Here is a 21,599-nt window from a genome sequence, read left to right as displayed (position 1 = left end):
GCGTGTAAACATGACGTGTTGCTATAGCAACGCCTTTTGTCTACTGCGGTTCCTTATAGATTGAGAGATAGATTGAGAGAGAGAGATAGATAGATATATGTATAGATAGTTATAGATAGAGATAGAGAGAGAGAGAGAGAGAGATAGATAGATATATGTATAGATAGTTATAGATAGAGAGAGAGAGATAGAGAGAGAGATATAGATAGTTATAGATAGATCGATAGATAGTTATAGATAGAGAGAGAGAGAGAGAGAGATATAGATAGTTATAGATAGATCGATAGATAGTTATAGATAGAGAGAGAGAGAGAGAGAGATATAGATAGTTATAGATAGAGAGAGAGATAGAGAGAGAGATATAGATAGTTATAAAGATCGATAGATAGTTATAGATAGAGAGAGATAGAGAGAGATAGAGAGAGAGATATAGATAGATATATGTATAGATAGTTATAGATAGAGAGAGAGAGATAGAGAGAGAGATATAGATAGTTATAGATAGATCGATAGATAGTTATAGATAGAGACAGGGCCGTATCCAGGATTTCCTATATACCGAGGTCCAAACATGCTAGGGGGGTTCGGGGGATACCCCCCGAGATTTTTGGGATTTTCATGATCTAGTTAGGTGCTTTGTAAGTCCTGTGGGGGGTCACACATTGGATAATATATTGATTTCAAACCATGTCAGTGGGCTGACAATGTCAGCATCAATTATTTTTAAAGTGTAATGCATAAGAATCAGTTGATTGTTACTATTAATGATCTGGACACGCAGAAGAGGCTAAAATGATCACAACACATTGTCAACATTCATTTCCCATGTCTCTCTCCTTTCCATAACCTGCAGCCTCTCTTCCATCTTCTTGAGTCTCTCTGTCTTCTTCCTGTTCATTACTCTCTCTGTCCTCTACTCTTTCTCTTTGTTCAATCTCTCCCTCGTTGTTCACTTTTTGCTCCTCCTCACTTGTCGCTCCTGCCAGTGAATTAAAAGCAATTCAAACATTTAGTTTATTTCACTTGTTTGTTTGCATTCTTTTTTTATTTAAATCTGTTTTGTTTGATTCTCAAAAGAGAACAAAGATGTCAGCAAATTGTGTTTTATACAATTGTATGTGATTATGACATCATAACTGCAATAGATGTATGTTTTAAAATTATGCCTATTGTAAATGAACACTATTGTTATAGATACATAGATAGATAAATAGATGGGCTTATTAAGCCTACATTATTTTGTGTGACTCCAGTTCCTCTCTGACTTCCATCACTCTCTCTCTCTGCCTGTCCTGTCTCTTCCTTACCAAAGCTGAGCTTCGACTGACGTAGTCTTTTCATTATATCTGAGTCAGTGTAAAAAGAAAACAACACAATGTTATATCTTCAATGTTTTACTCAAATTGAAATGAAAGAAAAGCATTACAACGTTTGTTAAAAGGTAATCCTTCTGACATTGGATGAACGTAATTAACTTTAGCTCTCTAGCTAGTTTATTCACGCAATTTAAACCAAAGTATAGCCTATATCTGCAATATAAGTTAGTGTGCATGTTGTCGGACGTCCACTGACTAACGTAGAGCGTCCACACAGGATCTGCTGGTCATATGATGTCCTGATGAACAGAAACACAAGCAGCCCGCTGGACTCAGATCTCTAGATACCTCATCACTCCTTCGCTGCTCCGGTTCAAGTCCGGGCTGCGGTGGTTTGTTGATACATGTCGTCTTCTTCTGTTTGCTTTAATCGAGGCTGCGTAGTTATGCAGCGCCCCCATGGTCAGTAAATGGAAGTACTACAAATAACCCCGTTTAGTGCAATTATTTCACAAGTTTTGTTATACACAGCTCGGAAAATATTACCGAGGTCCGGACCTCGGTGACCTCAATGGTAGATACGGCCATGGATAGAGAGAGAGAGAGAGAGAGAGAGATATAGATAGATATATGTATAGATAGTTATAGATAGAGAGAGAGAGAGATAGAGAGAGAGATATAGATAGTTATAGATAGATCGATAGATAGTTATAGATAGAGAGGGAGAGAGATACTCCCCGTCACTCTCCTTTAACTCCTCCGGTGACTTTCTTTTATTTGAAGATAGTTTTTTGCCCGGCGCTTGGCCGGTTACCGCTGGTATTAAAAACATTTTGGCGAATGGTAATGTGGCGCGATAGTCTGTAGTGAAGGAGCGCGCTCCCGCTCACGGGAGACTGCTCGCGCTGCGCTCTGCAGCAAACAGCTGTTTGCTTTTCACCCAACAACGACAACCGCCTCACGAAACGCTATGTTGTAGCGTTAATAAACGAAACAATTTAACTAAATTGCTAGTCAAAATACCAATACCACAGGACCAATATTTTTTTTAAACCAATAGTTTTAGTGGCCCGAGTGGGCAAGTTGAAAGTACTTTATGCTGGCCAGGGTGTCTAAATAGTGCTTCCGGTTTTGGCGCGTTTCCACTGCAGGCCTCGCTCGGTTTGGTTAGGCCTTATTAAGCCCGGCTCACTTTAATGCTGCGTTTCCATTACAGTTTAGGAACTGGGGCAGTAACTATAGTAACGCAGTGTAGGCGGAGCCGTGACGTCATCTTCAATGAGCGCCCCAGAAAAACAACACAGCCGTTAGCTGTTAGCACTCAGAGCTCACAGCTCCTCATATCTGTTCAGAAACTAGACAGAAGTTAAACAAGTACAAACCACAGACTGCCTGTGTCATGGAGAATACAGTCGCTGGTTTATTTATGTCTGTATAGGCCGTTGTTGTGAGTGTGGACGGTCGGAGCATATATAACGTTAGCTTAGCCAAGCTCCATTTAGAAAACACACATTTTAAAAGGTGTTTCTCTGCCGTCTGTCTGCAGACTTGTCAAAGCATTAATTCATGGTTTTTACTAACCGGTATCAGTATGTTGTTACTTCGGCATCATTTTGAAACGTGTATTACAATTAAATCACGGTCAAATATGTTCATCTTGTTGTAGTTGTAGCTCCCTTGCCAGCGATTCTCTCTCTAGTTTAGCATACTCAGCCCGACTCAGCCTGGTTGTTCCTGGCCCTAGAACCACCATTTAGTCGGGCCAGAAAAAAGGTGAAAAAGTAGCCCCGGGCCAAAACTAGGCCAAGTGGAAACGCAACCAAAAACGGGCCCCGCACGGCTCGCTTAAAGCGAGCTACCCGCTGCAGTGGAAACGCGCCATAAATAGTGCTTCCGGGCCAGCGGGCCATTTATAATGTCGAGCCCTGTCATATGAAAAGCTGAGAGTCCACAGATTCTACTGGTATACGTTTCATCCCTGTGCGATCAAAACTCACTGTTCAATAAAAGAACATTTTACCTTGAAAATCAATGCATTCTAATAGCGGGTCAATTTGACCCGGTGGCGGTTTTAGGTATACAAAAAAAATCTACATTTTGAGGAAAAATCTACATTTTGATAAAAGAAATCAACAATTTGAGGAATAGGTCAGAATTTTGAGATTCTGAGGAAAGCTGTCATCACAGATTAAACATGTCTGACTGGAGGCTGCAGGTACCTTGGATTTTGGTGAACTTAGTGGAGTTGAGATACACTCTCTCAGAGTATTTCATGTTGTTAAGAAGAAGGACGTGTCTGACTGAAAGGTCTTTGCACTGCTTGTTGGCCTCGTCCCACATGGTGACGCTGATTTCCTCAGCTTCCTGAATCAGTTTGAACCTTTGCTGATTATTGTCCTTCCCTTTTTTGACGGGATCAATCTGAAAAAAACAGAGGAAGCCCAAAATGTAAGAACAAACTGCCTTTGTTTGATAAATATAATTGGTCCATTGGTTTATCTTTAGTTATCTGTCAATAAATAGGTTTCTAAGATCTTGAAAAGGCATTTAAAAATGTAAAAGACACATTTGTTGAATGCATTACTAACCTAACCAGGCTCCAGTGCATGAAGCAGGTCTGCAGTTTGAACTCACCTCGGTGACGGTTCCTTTGACGCTCACGTGTTTCTTGGGACGAGATGATTTGATGTCTTTAATGGAGGTAAGTGGACTCTCAGGATAAACCAGTCTCTCAGCTTCTCTCTCGAGCTCCTCCGGGACTTTTGAGATTTTGAAAACAAAATTCAACATTTTGAGAAAAAAGTTCCAAATTTGAGATAAAAAAAAAAAAATCATGATTTTTAGTTTTTTAGGAAAAAATCTACATTTTGAGGAAAAACTCAGAATATTGAGATTCTGAGGAAAGCTGTCATCACAGATTAAACATGTCTGACTGGAGGCTGCAGGTACCTTGGATTTTGGTGGACTTAGTGGAGTTGAGATACACTCTCTCAGAGTATTTCATGTTGTTAAGAAGAAGGACGTGTCCGACTGAAAGGTCTTTGCTCTGCTCGGTGGCCTCGTCCCACATGGTGACGCTGATTTCCTCAGCTTCCTGCCTCAGTTTGAAGCTTTGCTGATTTGTGTTCTTCCCTTTTTTGACGGGATAAATCTGAAAAAAACCAGAGAAAGCACAAAAATGATTTCTATTTCACAACATTTAAAACAAACTGCCTTTGTTTGATAAATATAATTGGTCCATTGGTTTATCTTTAGTTATCTGTCAATAAATAGGTTTCTAAGATCTTGAAAAGGCATTTAAAAATGTAAAAGACACATTTGTTGAATGCATTACCAACCTAACCAGGCTCCAGTGCATGAAGTAGGTCTGCAGTTTGAACTCACCTGGGTGACGGTTCCTTTGACGCTCACGTGTGTCTGGGGACGAGATGATTTGATGTCTTTAATGGAGGTAAGTGGACTCTCAGGACAAACCAGTCTCTCAGCTTCTCTCTCGAACTCCTCCGGGACGATGACAGGTTTTGAAAAGAAAAGAAAAGCCTCTCCATGAACGTAAATACAATAAATGTCTCAAAGCTGCAAGTGATAATTAAGAAATAAGATTTACCCATGGAGCTTTTCCATCCTGGGAGTCACGAGTCTTTGGTTTCTAACAGGGCAGGAAGAAATATGTTTACTTTATATCACACAAAGGTTTACAGCTGTTTCTCTTTAATGATGAATGTTGTGAGGTGCAAACGTGCTGCATCTTGCAGCAACATTCACATTCCACTGGGCTCACAGGGAGGGGGGGCAGGAGCTCCAACAAGCCGTGTAGAACAGAGAGTGAAAACACAGACTATACAGAGAGGCTGTGAGAAACCAATGTGAGTTTGGAACATTGAACAATGTGAATCTATTCTAGTAGAACTCAACGATGGAACTATGATCAGTAGAAATGGCCGTGACATGGGACCTTTAAGTATCCCGATAGTATGGTATCGTGGGGAGCCTGGTGATTCCCAGCCCTACTAAGTAGAGTGCTTGAGTCCATGAGTAAACCACCATTGGGGTCTCCTGTTGTACCTCTTGAATGCAGACCATTAGCAAACATAGTGGATCTGCCCATTGATTGTTAAATACTAAATACGGTGTTTTTCCGTTGTTGTGCAACAAAGACAAACCAGTCCGAGCCCATTTTCTACCTCTGGAGCCTGAGGGTTCAGGGCGAGTTTCAGCGTTGTGTCGATCATGATCTGGGTTTCACCACTGCCGCCGGAAACCTCTGAACAAACACGAGATAAAAAAAAACCCGTTAAAAATCTTCCTGGTCCATCTCGCTGAAAATGGTAAAATAATAATAATATATGATAAATAATATCTATTGTGTGTGTGTGTTGTGTGTGTGTGTGTGTGTGTGTGTGTGTGTGTGTGTGTGTGTGGTGTGTGTGTGTGTGTGTGTGTGTGTGTGTGTGTGTGTGGTGGTGTGTGGGTGTGTGCGTGTGTGTGTGTGTTTGTGTTTGTGTTTGTGTGCGTGTGTGTGTGTGTGTTTTGTGTGAGTGTGTGTGTGTTTGTGTGCGTGTGAGTGTGTGTGTGTTTGTGTGCGTGTGAGTGTGTGTGTGTGTGTGTGTGTGTGTGTGTGTGTGTGTGTGTGTGTGTGTGTTGTGTGAGTGTGTGTGTGTGTTTGTGTGAGTGTGTGCTTGTGTATGTGAGTGTGTGTGTTTGTGCGTGTGTGTGTTTGTGTGCGTGTGTGTGGGTGTGTTTGTGTGCGTGTGAGTGTGTGTGTGTTTGTGTGCGTGTGAGTGTGTGTGTGTTTGTGTGCGTGTGAGTGTGTTTGTGTGTGTGTGTGTGTTTGTGTGTGTGTGTGGTGTTTGTGTGTGTTTGTGTGAGTGTGTTGTGGTGTGTTAGTGTGAGGTGTTTGTTGGTGTGTGTCCGGTGAGTGTGTTTGTGTGCGTGTGTGTGTGGGTGTGTTTGTGTGCGTGTGAGTGTGTGTGTGTTTGTGTGCGTGTGAGTGTGTTTGTGTGTGTGTGAGTGTGTGTGTGTTTGTGTGCGTGTGAGTGTGTGTTTACCAGCTGCAGGTTTCTTCTTCCTGGGCACTGCTCCTGAGTCAGCTGGTTTGCTCGTTGCGGCTAAACAAATACATTTAAAAAAGTTTAACACACTGAAAATGAAAATGTTCTTTTTATGTTGTGGCTGAATCAACATGATAAGCCCACAATTAGTATTGTAGCGTCTCGCTGCGGGAAACACAACTTTGTCAGCGCTGTCATCTGCCCCCAGTCACGTGACTTTGTTTACAATCTGACAGCTGGAAGCAAAGGAAAGCCCTCCGGCCTCATATGGCTATGGTGATCACACCAAATGCCTGCCTGGCTTTGGTGGCGACTCCCCGGGTCAATCTGTCCCCGGAAATGTCCCCGTTTTTAAATATGCTTTAAAAACACAAAGCAAGGAGAAATAAAATTGGAACAAAGTTGATGTTTCAATGGCGTGGTGCTCGTTCGCAGCAATACAATTATTGTAGCCTTAGCTTTAGCATTTAGCGTTAGCAGCTTCATTCTTATTCTACTTCTTATTTTTCTCCTTTTTCTTCTCCTTCTTCTTATATGTAATTGCCCGCGAAATGTTGAATGAAGAACTCGTTTCAGTGTGAACTCATTCCACAGTATGACCACAAAAGTGTTTTAAACCAGGTACGTTTTTATTATGTATGTTCTATAGCGCTAAGTATGTGATTATTACACATTTTACGTATTATACTGTATTGGTGCCGGTGCGTTAAGACCACCTCTAGTGTCGGATTTTGGGAAATTGATTTTGAGTTTTCTCATGGCAGTATAGGGACAAACCAGGGGACTTTACTTCCTCTTGACACTGGCGGTTATTTACAAAAAAACACCTAAATATACTTGTTATTGTGCTTCTGTCTTTCTGTGTCTTACCATCTGCTCCGTAAACTCCCTCACCGCTTGCTCTCTTTTCTTGATCGCCCTCTCTCAGGAGAACACTTCACTGCCCCGCCTCATTGTAGGATTTCTGCCATGTCTCCACTTTAGTTTGACCATCTCTGTTATTAAGTTATGGAATACTAAATACATATGTAATTAGATACCTTACCGTTACTGCGCTCATAAAGAATGATAAGAATAAGAATAATGCGTATTGAACTGGTTTCATTAATTAGTGAGGTATCTAATTACTTATGTATTTTATCAGTATGTCTGCACAGCAGTTACAATGGTCAAACTACATTAAAACAGAATTGTCCCCATGTTGTCTTTAATAGTTTTAACATTACATATTTTAATGAGATACGGACCGCAAAACAAAAAATGTCCATGGTTTCAATTTAAAAAATCAAGTCACTGAATGCAAGTAGTCGCCTTAGCTTATTTTGTTATGAGATCATAATGTGAATTACTGTTAATGTTAATTTAGTTAATGTAATAATAGTTTGTTTTCCATTACATTAAAAACAAGTTAGAATTTTCAAAAGGTCTTTTTTCGGGGGGAGGCCCTTCTTCCAGTTTAGAGCAATAGCCCCTCCAAATGTCTGTGCACGTCCCTGGCCAACACCCCCAACTTTCCTCACTTACAGCGCCCATCGTACAGGGCAAATCAAAAGTGTAATCGTGGTGAAGGGTGTTATATTTACTTAATTATGAATATTGTTACATCAAGGCCGAAAATTTGGATGAGCCCCAACGGTCAAAAATGTTTTTTCCCCTCCGAGATCTGGCGCCCTAGGCCAGGGGTTCCCAAACTTTTCAGCCTGGCAACCCCTGTCAACGGGGGTGCTAGTGAATACATTAATAAATTAAAGTTCTACGCACTCTCACGGGAATATCTCCGCAATGGAGGGAGTTTAAGTTTCGATTGCATGATATAGCCCAGCGCAACACCTTCGCCACTTTTTTGTAACCATTTTCTGGCTATTTGTAATCTGTTCTAGAAAAACAATGTGTTTTTTAGGATTTCAAGAAGCATATAGAACAAACAATGGATGTCTTTTACGAACATTTATCCATGCTGGAAGTAGATTTATATGTTTTAGGAGTGAGATAGAGATTATTATCTAATGTATGCATCTGATGAAGCATTGCATGAAGTCTGTTGATGATCAGAGGCTGTTGTTAGGGCTGCGAAAATGTTTTTTTCTTTTTGTTTTGTAGGCAGACCATGCAGGCCAGCCCGATGGTCACCAAGGTTCATGTTTTAATAGCATTTTAATAAAAAAAAGCCCAAGCGAGCCTAACATGTGAAAATGGCTTAGACCTCAGAGAGTTAAACTTGGGCCTGCGACCAGAGTTTTACTGTATTTTGTTTTGAAAATCCACAGCGGAGGTTTGTGTCGTACTACATGCGGTGTATTTTCTATATCTCTCAGTAGCCAACGATCCGTGAGTCTGTTGGACATAAGCTCCGTAATAAATGTAGTCTACATTTCATAAGAGGTGTAAAACCTGAGCATTTTAAATCGCATTTTGAACGAAATGCTGATATAATCTGTAGATTTGTATTGTTGATTTATTGTGTGAACGAGGCGATATAGAGAAGGTTAAACTGTCATTATTAGGCTGTTAAACTGTTGGAGTGGGAAGCAGGCCTATAGTTTTTTGGATATTTGGGGAGTCAGGTGGTCCGTGAGTGTTTTTGTATTGGTTAAGTGTCCTTGGTATGAAAAGGTTTGAGAAACACTGCGCTAGTGGATTATCAACGAGGGGAGCCTCGCTGGGGGAAATTATACAGATGGTGTTACGGTGTGCAGGAAGCAGGACCCAAATGCAGATTTAAGTGACAAAAATAATTCCTTTATTTCAAGGCTACAATATACAAGACAGAACAGAACACTCACCGCAGACCAAGTCATGACACAAGACAACCCGACAAAGAGAGACAGAAAACCCAGAACTTAAATACACCCAGGACTAATCACATAAACACGAGACAGGTGAGGAGGGAGGAGAAAACACAGAGGCACCAGGTGAACACAATCGGGTAATCAGGGAGGGAAACAGACAAAAAGCAACAGGCAGGAAACGGGGGTGAACACTTTACAAAATAAAACAGGAAACCAAAGATAGAAAAAGACAAGACAAAACAACAACACAGACAGATCCTAACAGTACCCCCCCCTCAAGGGACGGATCCCAGACGTCCCACAAAAAAAAAAATCCAAAACCTCAAGCAGGGTGGATGGAGGGGGTCAGGAGGACGGGACTGAACTGACCGCCCAGGGGCACGGCAGAGGACCAGGAAGGAGTCTCGGGCGGACGGCCCGGGGGCAAGGCAGAGGACCAGGAAGGGGTCTCGGGCGGACGGCCCGGGGGCAAGGCAGAGGACCAGGAAGGGGTCTCGGACGGACGGCCCGGGGGCAAGGCAGAGGACCAGGAAGGGGTCTCGGACGGACGGCCCGGGGGCAAGGCAGAGGACCAGGAAGGGGTCTCGGGCGGACGGCCCGAGGGCAAGGCAGAGGACCAGGAAGGGGTCTCGGGCGGACGGCCCGGGGGCAAGGCAGAGTCCAAGGTGGGGACCATGGAGGGGCGAAGGCAGCGGCAGGAAGAGTCAGGGGGCCGGGCTCGAGGGCGAAGACCGCGGCTCTGAGGGGGCCGGGCTCGAGGGCGAAGACCGCGGCTCGAGGGGGGCCGGGCTCGAGGGCGAAGACTGGGCAGGAGCCGGTGTCGACCGGACAAGATCCGGAGCCGGTGGGACAGGTGTCGGTAAGATTCCCCACGGAAGAGGACCAGGAGTTGGCAGGACCCTCGGCAGGAGGGCAGTCGACGGGACCCCCAATGGGACAGGACACAGGATTGGCAGGACCCCTGGCAGGAGCGCAGTCGGCGGGACCTCCAACAGGACAGGACACAGGATTGGCAGGACCCCTGGCAGAAGCGCAGTTGGCGGGACCCCCAACGGGACAGGACATAGGATTGGCAGGACCCCCAGCAGGAGCGCAGTCGGCGGGACCTCCAACGGGACAGGACATAGGGTTGGCAGGACCCCCGGCAGGAGGGCAGTCGGCGGGACCCCCAACGGCACAGGACATGGGGTTGGCAGGACCCCCGGCAGAAGAGTAGTCTGCGGGACCTCCAACGGCACAGGACATGGGGTTGGCAGGACCCCCGGCAGAAGAGCAGTCTGCGGGACCTCCAACGGCACAGGACATGGGGTTGGTAGGACCCCCGGCAGGTGAGTAATCGACGGGGCCTCCAACGAGACAGGACAAAGGGTTGGCAGGACCCCCGGCAGGAGAGTAGACGGCGGGACCTCCAACGGGACAGGACAAAGGGTTGGCAGGACCCCCGGCAGGAGAGTAGATGGCGGAACCTCCAACGGGACAGGACAAAGGGTTGGCAGGACCCCCGGGAGGAGAGTAGTCGGCAGGGCCTCCAACGGGACAGGACAAATGGTTGGCAGGACCCCCGGCAGGAGAGTAGTCGGCGGGGCCTCCAACGGGACAGGACAAATGGTTGGCAGGACCCCCGGCAGGAGAGTAGACGGCGGGACCTCCAACGGGACAGGACAAAGGGTTGGCAGGACCCCCGGCAGGAGAGTAGACAGCGGAACCTCCAACGGGACAGGACAAAGGGTTGGCAGGACCCCCGGCAGGAGAGTAGTCGGCGGGGCCTCCAACGGGACAGGACAGAGGGTTGGCAGGACCCCCGGCAGGAGAGTAGTCGGCGGAGCCTCCAACGGCACAGGACAAATGGTTGGCAGGACCCCCGGCAGGAGAGTAGTCGGCGGGGCCTCCAACGGGACAGGACAAATGGTTGGCAGGACCCCCGGCAGGAGAGTAGACGGCGGGACCTCCAACGGGACAGGACAAAGGGTTGGCAGGACCCCCGGCAGGAGAGTAGACAGCGGAACCTCCAACGGGACAGGACAAAGGGTTGGCAGGACCCCCGGCAGGAGAGTAGTCGGCGGGGCCTCCAACGGGACAGGACAAAGGGTTGGCAGGACCCCCGGCAGGAGAGTAGTCGGCGGAGTCTCCAACGGCACAGGACAAAGGGTTGGCAGGACCCCCGGCAGGAGAGTAGTCGGCGGGACCTCCAACGGGACAGTACATGGATTGGTAGGACCCCCGACATTGGGTAGGGACTTGAGACGGGACTCGAGAGGGGACTCGAGAGGAGACTCGAGAGGAGACTCGAGAGGGGAACCAAGGGGGAACTCGAGAGGGGACTCGAGAGGGGACTCGAGAGGAGACTCGAGAGGAGAACTAGAGAGGGGACTCGAGAGGGGACTAGAGGAGAGACTAGAGGAGGGACTAGAGAAGGGAACTCGAGAGGGGACTCGCGAGGGGAACTAGAGAGGGGACTCGAGGAGGGACTAGAGAGGGGACTCGAGGAGGGACTAGAGCAGAGAGGAGGGACTAGAGGAGGGACTCGAGAGGGGACTCGAGAGGGGACTCGAGAGGGGACTCTGGTAGGGACTTGAGAGGTGACTAGAGAGGGGACTCGAGAAGGGACTCGAGAGGGGACCTCAGAGGGAACTGGAGAGGGGACTCGAGAAGGGATTTGAGAGGAGACTGGAGAGGGGACTCGAGGAGGGACTAGAGAGGGGACTAGAGGAGGGACTAGAGGAGGGACTAAGAGCAGGGACTAAAGGAGGGACTAGAGGAGGGACTAGAGGAGGGAACTCGAGAGGGAACTGGAGAGGGAACTGGAGAGGGGACTCGAGAGGGGACTTGAAAAGGAACTGGAGAGGGGACTCGAGAGGGGACTTGAGATGGGACTGTGGCAGCTGGGGCCAGAGCTGAGTCTGGAACCATGGCTGCCGGGGCCGGAATTGAAGCCAGAATCATGGCTGTAAGGTCCGGTTTTGCAGCCGGAAACATGGCTGTAAGGTCCGGTTCTGGAGCCGGAAACATGGCTGTAAGGTCCGGTTCTGGAGCCGGAAACATGGCTGTAAGGTCCGGTTCTGGAGCCGGAAACATGGCTGTAAGGTCCGGTTCTGGAGCCGGAAACATGGCTGTAAGGTCCGGTTCTGGAGCCGGAAACACCCATATTTTGGGTCGGGTTGTAATGTTACGGTGTGCAGGAAGCAGGACCCAAATGCAGATTTAAGTGACAAAAATAATTCCTTTATTTCAAGGCTACAATATACCCTAAGACAGAACGGAACACTCACCGCAGACCAAGTCATGACACAAGACAACCCGACAAAGAGAGACAGAAAACCCAGAACTTAAATACACCCAGGACTAATCAAACAAACACGAGACAGGTGAGGAGGGAGGAGAAAACACAGAGGCACCAGGTGAACACAATCGGGTAATCAGGGAGGGAAACAGACAGGCAGGAAACGGGGGTGAACACTTTACAAAATAAAACAGGAAACCAAAGATAGAAAAAGACAAGACAAAACAACAACACAGACAGATCCTAACAGATGGCCAGTCCGCCCCTGAAAAATGTCTATGTACACGTTATTATTAATAATAATTTTTAAAAAATGATAAAAAATATTATTTTTTTATTATTCCCACTTTGGGAACCCCTGCCCTAGGCGACCCCCTATGTCACCTATGCCAAAAACCGGCCCTGGCTGCAACACTGAATTTAATGAAAAATTCAATCGATCCAGGTCACTGCATTCTAGGCTGAAGTTTTCTCTTCTTTAACCTCACAGGTGTTATTGTTTTCCGTGCGCGCTTCAGCCAGCCAGTGGCGGTGTACCGCTGAAAGGGGTCTGACTGCAGACCCCTGCAGAATGCAGAGTAACATTAGTTCCGCCTATCGCACCAGTAAAGCCAATAGATCGTAATATTAAAAACTTTTATTTTGGAGAAAAAGCGCCCCTCACAGAAATCCTATTTATTCATCATGTGTTGAATCCGTTCTAAAGTCCTCCATGTGTCCAGGAAAACTTTAAAAATAACGGTAATTGATTTAAGGACGAATTGATTTTCACCTCATCACTCAGTTACTTAACGGCTTTCATATAAATGTACTAGTTGTGTAGGCTACTGGTCATGCTTGAATTTATTTACCTAAGACATAATAGTAAATAGATTTTAGTTTTAAACGTAGTTTATTAACACTTTTATGCAGTGTTTTCCAGTGAAAAATAATAACTTGAGAAATCGTATGTGCCCCCCCCCCCCCCAACCCCCCGTTACCAACACATGGACCAACCAGCGATCATCATTCTTTGGGTATAAAGACAGATTTATTCTGCAACCAAAATCTGTGACAATATAAAATACAATTATTCAAAGTGATGATTAGAAAAATAGAGAGATTAAGAATAATAAAAAAGATAGAATGCATTTTAAGAAACCCCCCCCCCCCACCTGAGTTTTGATGTGGAGTCAACACAAGACCCTTCCTCAGGGTGTGCCAAATTGCGGGGGCATCTGCTTTACTGGACCACGTCTCAAAACACCTTCTTTCCCGGCTACTTCATAGTTCACGCGGCGGAGTATGACTTCAATTTCTTCATTCCTAAAAAGATATGAGGGGTAGAAAAACATGTTATCACATGATGGTCACATTAAGTCAAGGGTAACATATACATGTTAACGATTTCATCAACAGATTTAGATCTACAAAATCTTTGGGATATTTCAATAACTATATAACTAATGTTGAGTCTGACATTTACCTCTGACAGCCCTCTTTTAGCTGCTCACAGACAGATTGGATGAACCAGCTCCCCTTCGTTGGGTCTCTAACAGAAATATATTCTTCAACAGTGGAACTATGAACTAGAATATCTGCTTCCTGAGGGATGGATGTCGAGTGAGAGTCATCAGCCGGCTGTGTCGAGTGAGAGTCATCAGCCTGCAGATCGTCTGATAACACCCCAGGATGTATCTGCCGCCCCTGGCAGGCTTGGATCAGGAACACTTTGGGCTTGGCAGTGAGGGGAGATTGAGGAGTTGCTATGAAGGTTCTCGTTATTTGTTTGATACGGAGGGACTGCCCATCAGTCCCCGATACGCCGCCCTTGTTTCCGTGACTAAGAACACAGCAGATGAAGGCATCGCCATGCTGAGGAGCCTCTAGAAGATCGGTGAATTCGCTGCGAGTCCACTCCTGGACATTGAACTCCTGCAGCTGAGAAAGGTCGCACTGGGAAGCAAAGCATTTCAGCACTCGCTCCATCTGGTTCTTGGTTTGGTCTTTACACATCAGCACTCTGAACCCCAGCCAGCTGAACACCTCTGCCAAGCTTCCTGCAGTGAAATAAAACCTAGTTAGGCTTCAACAGGCAACACCGGGATGATCATATGAATCTGTCAACTCTGTAACATACCAGCATCTTTATCGGTTCCACGTCTCACGTCACCACCACTAAAATGTTTGTTGTTTATGATCAGGCAGAGGCCGGTGGGCTGGCTGTTCAACTCGTACTGCCCGTCCTGAAAACAACAGAAACAATTTCCCACAAACACAAAATGATGAAACTAGAATGGATTAGGGCGGGGCTATGTGGACACAATCTAATATATTTACCTACATTAAAGGTAGGTAGGTAAGAATGGAGAAAGCAGCTCGAGTGCGCTACAATTTGAAAGTACGCAGCCGAAAAAATCTGCCTCTTCCTTCAGAGTTCCTCACAGAGCCCCTCCTCCAACACACACGACCAATGAGGGCACGAGATAAGTTTGTGCACAGATGGAAGGCTGACAGGCAGGTAGGCCATCCAGTTACTTTAGCCGGCTCAGATGATTGGTCGTGCTTTTTACAGCGCCACGGCTTCCACAGATGATGTGTTTTTATGTATTCATTGTCAAAGCATTTAATGTATTCATTGCTATCGGGATGTTTAGAGCATTCCATGGAATATAACAAGTGTTTCTGAAGTGAATTACATACCCTACCTTTAAGGTTTTTGATGAATAATAATAGCTATGTGGATATAATTGCTAAATAAGGCTGCAGATAATTACATATATTAATAAATAGTCCAAAAGTGGATGCAAGTACTCAAAAACAAACAAACTCCTTTGAGTTTACTCGCTTGCCACTCAAAAGTCCTCCCACTCAAAAGATGGAAGCAATGTTCAAGACGGTCACCAATGATGGAAATGTCATTGTTTTGCCATTAAATCACTTTCACTTGCTCAATAATTGATCTTGGTGTAAAATCATACATTTAATAACAACGTAGAAACAAAATGCAGACGTCAGGAATCACTCAGAAGTTGTCTCTGAGCCATAACATTTATCCGCCAAGAGAAAACTGGGTAGCCAACATGCAATGCAGCTGTAGGTGGTGGAGGTATTTTGGGCTGTAGAAGTGTAGTACTGTAGAGGTACACTGGATACATCATGGTGTTCAGTGTTGGTAGCTTGCTAACATAGAAGACTCTTAGTATAAGTGTGGTTTAGTTTCCCAGATGCTTTCTAATAAGCCCCACATTGTAACATTCTGTGTTTAAAAGGACCGAACATCGCTCTGAAATGTTTTCTAAATAGTGAATTTGGCTGTAACTCAAAACCAAAATCACAGAATTTGAGCGAGTGGTGAAAATGTTAAAATACTGGGTGTTTCTCAATGTCGAGGACGCTTCCTTGGTAGGACATGTCCCTCCGAGTCAGGTCCTTCAGAAGCGAGGCAAGAATCCTTCCTAGCCACGGAAAACTAAGAATGGTGGAACAGGCTAACAGGCTAACAGGTGTGCGTCCTATGAGAGGCCCCGCCTTGAATGGAGCGTAATTTCCGCCTAAGATTTGGAAATTGGTCCGTGCGCAAAGCATTGTGGGGATTTTAAGACCGCGGAGGATACACATGAGCATCCTCGAACATTTTCGGCGAGACTCGATGACATAGCATCCTTGAAATAGTGGCTCTGGAGCATCCTTCTTCGACATTGAGAAACACCCTCTGTTTACTTGGATGGAAATGACGGCCATCTTGGAAATTGGTCGCATTCTTTTCAAAATGTAAGTGGCCAACGGATTATTTGTTGAATACATTTCCCCAGAGGGATGAAAAATAACATGTTGGTGCTTGAATCAACTTATGAAAGATGTTTACATCTATATGCAGCACTATGAGACAAATAATAGAACAGAAAGAAACATGTATGTAAATTCAGAAATTAACATGGAAATGACACTTACACAGAATTACCATGTCAGAAATGTAAGAAGATATCTAGTCCCATTTTAACTTTACTTTTTACCTTTACTATTCTCATTCTGCAAGTGATAAATAAGAAATAAGATTTACCCATGGAGCTTTTCCATCCTGGGAGTCACGAGTCTTCGGTTTCTAACAGGGCAGGAAGAAATATGTTTACTTTATATCACACAAAGGTTTACGGCCGTGACTCTTTAATGATGAATGTTGTGAGTTGGGTAACTGCGGTGGCCGACAGGTGCCACAACGTCTCAAGCCTCTTCCTCTCCAACTCTTACCTTGACAGGTTGGCTTCCCTCCAGCTGATCTTTAACAGGAGAAACAAACATCACTCAGGGTCTCGTGATCAATCAGACTTTCAGCTTAAAATACGTCTCGTTAAGACAACCAGCCCACCTAACAGAACTGAACCTAATGTTTTAAACAACGGACGATGCACTTGATGTGATTGGCCCCAATCTACCAACACTTCACCTACCTGCTGCAGGACTGGTTCCTTCCTCCGGCTCCTTCTTACGTCTCCTCTTCTTCTCTGGAACATTTAAAACATGATTTACTCAGCAGAACATGATTGTTCTACACCTATGTTTATTATGTAGCAGCTCATAGAGTCCTGTTGTGAACCCGGACATGTTGAGACCCCAAAGTCTTATGTTAGAAATGTAGAGTAGGGTCCACATACAAACTGCCGGATGCTAACCTGTAGAAGTTGCACAATTAGCACAAGTTGCATTTACTAGCATATGCAGACAATATCTAAAAAATGGCAGATTACAAATACGTCAGATTGTAACCAGAAAGCGGCCATATCTCTGGACTGATTCTGATACAGGTTTGCTCCATTTGGAAGATGTGTTGGACTCTGGATCATTTGGATTGGTTGACAGTAGAGTTAATCATGTTCATCTTGTGCTCTCTATATCCAATCCAAAGTCACAACATCATGGTAGTAGCTTTTTTAAGAACTTGGCTTTGAAACACATCTTTGAAGTATAATCCCACACTTGAGTAAAGTGTTATTGAGCATGCTTAACTGAACATAGGCGTGGGATGATTTCTGTTAGTGGATTTCCTCACCATGCTGCTGTTTCTCCAGTTTGCTCCTCACTTTCTGAACGTAGGGTTTCAGCAGATGCTGAACTAAAGATTTTCTCTTCGGTATCTCTTCCATCACTCTCTCCATCTCGAGGATCGACTTTTCTTTCCCGTAGAACTCAATGATCGTCCCAGGCATCTCTTCTCTGGACAGGCCGTCCTTCAGAACCTGAAGGAAACCCCTCAAACATTCCTTCATTTTTATGAACTGTGCTGAAGACAGATCCTCCAGGATGATGGTCAGATCTCTCTTCCAATCTTCCTCTGAGATTTCCGACATCTGAAACACCAGAGAAAGGAAACGGTTTGTGCTGGTTTTCTGCAGCTCCACTCCGAGATGTTAACGGATATTCTGGCCTTCAACAAATGTCCTGCGATTTGGATATTGTTGTGTATATGTTAAGTCAAAGGTAAAGTAAGTCCCAACACATTGAACCACTTTCAATGCAAAGATAAGAAGATAACCACACAACCAATATCTGTATAAAAGAAAATCAAAAAGGTAAATATTGGAATCTCCCTCAAAATCCATCTCAAAAAGTAAGAAAGTCGGTTTTGTTTTCTCAGAATATTGAATTAACAAACAGTAACTAAGTACATTTACTCAAGTACTGTACTTAAGTACTGTGTACTGTGTAAGGATGCCGCCTGGTAACGATGGTAAGGATGCCACCTTGTAAGGATGCCACCTGGTAAGAATGCCACCTGGTAAGAAAGCCACCTGGTAAGGATGCCACGTGGGAGTCTCTAGGTGTTCCAGCGCGTCCAGCTGGGAGGAGACCGAGGGAAAGACCTAGGACCAGGTGGAGGGATTATATCTCTACCTAGGACCAGGTGGAGGGATTATATCTCTTCCCAGGACCAGGTGGAGGGATTATATCTCTACATAGGACCAGGTGGAGGGATAATATCTCTACCCAGGACCAGGTGAAGGGATTATATCTCTACCTAGGACCAGGTGGAGGGATTATATCTCTACCCAGGACCAGGTGGAGGGATTATATCTCTACCTAGGACCAGGTGGAGGGATTATATCTCTTCCCAGGACCAGGTGGAGGGATTATATCCTTCTACATAGGACCAGGTGGAGGGATTAATATCTCTACCCAGGACCAGGTGAAGGGATTATATCTCTACCTAGGACCAGGTGGAGGGATTATATCTCTACCAAGGACCAGGTGGAGGGATTATATCTCTACCTAGGACCAGGTGGAGGGATTATATCTCTACCTAGGACCAGGTGGAGGGATTATATCTCTACATAGGACCAGGTGGAGGGATTATATCTCTACCTAGGACCAGGTGGAGGGATTTATATCTCTACTAGGACCAGGTGATAGGGATTTAATCTCTTACCCTAGGACCAGGTGGAGGGATTATATCTTACAAGGACCAGGTGGAGGGATTATATCTCTATCTAGGACCAGGTGGAGGGATTATATCTCTACCCCGGACCAAGTGGAGGGATTATATCTCTACATAGGACCAGGTGGAGGGATAATATCTCTACCCAGGACCAGGTGAAGGGATTATATCTCTACCTAGGACCAGGTGGAGGGATTATATCTCTACCCAGGACCAGGTGGAGGGATTATATCTCTACCTAGGACCAGGTGGAGGGATTATATCTCTTCCCAGGACCAGGTGGAGGGATTATATCTCTACATAGGACCAGGTGGAGGGATAATATCTCTACCCAGGACCAGGTGAAGGGATTATATCTCTACCTAGGACCAGGTGGAGGGATTATATCTCTACCCAGGACCAGGTGGAGGGATTATATCTCTACCTAGGACCAGGTGGAGGGATTATATCTCTACCTAGGACCAGGTGGAGGGATTATATCTCTACATAGGACCAGGTGGAGGGATTATATCTCTACCTAGGACCAGGTGGAGGGATTATATCTCTACCTAGGACCAGGTGAAGGGATTATATCTCTACCTAGGACCAGGTGGAGGGATTATATCTCTACCAAGGACCAGGTGGAGGGATTATATCTCTATCTAGGACCAGGTGGAGGGATTATATCTCTACCCCGGACCAAGTGGAGGGATTATATCTCTACATAGGACCAGGTGGAGGGATTATATCTCTACCCAGGACCAGGTGGAGGGATTATATCTTTACCTAGGACTAGGTGGAGGGATTATATCTCTTCCCAGGACCAGGTGGAGGGATTATATCTCTACATAGGACCAGGTGGAGGGATTATATCTCTACATAGGACCAGGTGGAGGGATTATATCTCTACCTAGGACCAGGTGGAGGGATTATATCTCTACCTAGGACCAGGTGGAGGGATTATATCTCTACCCAGGACTAGGTGGAGGGATTATATCTCTACCCAGGACTAGGTGGAGGGATTATATCTCTACCAAGGACCAGGTGGAGGGATTATATCTCTACCCAGGACCAGGTGAAGGGATTATATCTCTACCTAGGACCAGGTGGAGGGATTATATCTCTACCCAGGACTAGGTGGAGGGATTATATCTCTACCCAGGACCAGGTGGAGGGATTATATCTCTACATAGGACCAGGTGGAGGGATTATATCTCTACCTAGGACCAGGTGGAGGGATTATATCTCTACCAAGGACCAGGTGGAGGGATTATATCTCTACATAGGACCAGGTGGAGGGATTATATCTCTACCCAGGACCAGGTGAAGGGATTATATATCTACCTAGGACCAGGTGGAGGGATTATATCTCTACCTAGGACCAGGTGGAGGGATATATCTCTACCCAGGACCAGGTGAAGGGATTATATCTCTACCTAGGACCAGGTGGAGGGATTATATCTCTACCTAGGACCAGGTGAAGGGATTATATCTCTACCTAGGACCAGGTGGAGGGATTATATCTCTACCTAGGACCAGGTGAAGGGATTATATCTCTACCTAGGACCAGGTGAAGGGATTATATCTCTACCCAGGACCAGGTGAAGGGATTATATCTCTACCTAGGACCAGGTGGAGGGATTATATCTCTACATAGGACCAGGTGGAGGGATTATATCTCTACCCAGGACCAGGTGAAGGGATTATATCTCTACCTAGGACCAGGTGGAGGGATTATATCTCTACCTAGGACCAGGTGGAGGGATTATATCTCTACCTAGGACCAGGTGGAGGGATTATATCTCTACCCAGGACCAGGTGAAGGGATTATATCTCTACATAGGACCAGGTGGAGGGATTATATCTCTACCTAGGACCAGGTGGAGGGATTATATCTCTACATAGGACCAGGTGGAGGGATTATATCTCTACATAGGACCAGGTGGAGGGATTATATCTCTACCTAGGACCAGGTGGAGGGATTATATCTCTACATAGGACCAGGTGGAGGGATTATATCTCTACATAGGACCAGGTGGAGGGATTATATCTCTACATAGGACCAGGTGAAGGGATTATATCTTTACCTAGGACCAGGTGGAGGGATTATATCTCTACCTAGGACCAGGTGGAGGGATTATATCTCTACATAGGACCAGGTGGAGGGATTATATCTCTACATAGGACCAGGTGGAGGGATTATATATCTACCTAGGACCAGGTGGAGGGATTATATCTCTACATAGGACCAGGTGGAGGGATTATATCTACCTAGGACCAGGTGGAGGGATTATATCTACCCAGGACCAGGTGGAGGGATTATATCTCTACCTAGGACCATGTGGAGGGATTATATCTCTACATAGGACCAGGTGGAGGGATTATATCTCTACCTAGGACCATGTGGAGGGATTATATCTCTACATAGGACCATGTGGAGGGATTATATCTCTACATAGGACCAGGTGGAGGGATTATATCTCTACTCTGGCCTGGGAGCACCTTGAATGCCCAAATCAGAGCTGGTTGATGTGGGTGGGGAAAGGGAGATTTGGGGCCCTGAGTTTTTCATTTTGAAGTTAAATGCATTAATCTGGTGCACTTTGAGGGAAAAATTAAGGATTATGGATACAGATCTATGGATACATCTCTCAACAACACCCATGTGAGACAGAAATGTCAACAGATATACTTTTTTCTTTATGCATATTTTACTAATCACTCCCCCATTAAATGGTATTCTTGTTATACTGTCCTAAAGTATGAATTGGA

General features: G+C 45.3%; 1 protein-coding gene across 1 annotated transcript; it reads right to left on the bottom strand.

Moving 5' to 3' along the window:
* Nucleotides 1-4,438: 4,438 nt before the first annotated feature.
* LOC117546044 (caspase-8-like) lies at nt 4,439-17,822 on the bottom strand. Its single transcript, XM_034216126.1, is given in 12 exon segments — nt 4,439-4,467; nt 4,701-4,965; nt 5,501-5,580; nt 6,365-6,424; nt 13,591-13,648; nt 13,651-13,741; nt 13,902-14,475; nt 14,556-14,661; nt 16,479-16,520; nt 16,667-16,695; nt 16,867-16,920; nt 17,466-17,822. Coding segments are annotated over 11 exon segments (1,452 nt in total). The 5' UTR covers nt 17,764-17,822; the 3' UTR covers nt 4,439-4,467; nt 4,701-4,905.
* Nucleotides 17,823-21,599: the final 3,777 nt, after the last annotated feature.

Source organism: Gymnodraco acuticeps, unplaced genomic scaffold (assembly GCF_902827175.1).
Source record: "Gymnodraco acuticeps unplaced genomic scaffold, fGymAcu1.1, whole genome shotgun sequence".
In the NCBI taxonomy this organism is placed as follows: domain Eukaryota; kingdom Metazoa; phylum Chordata; class Actinopteri; order Perciformes; family Bathydraconidae; genus Gymnodraco; species Gymnodraco acuticeps.
This window is presented reverse-complemented; position numbering and strand designations above follow the sequence as displayed.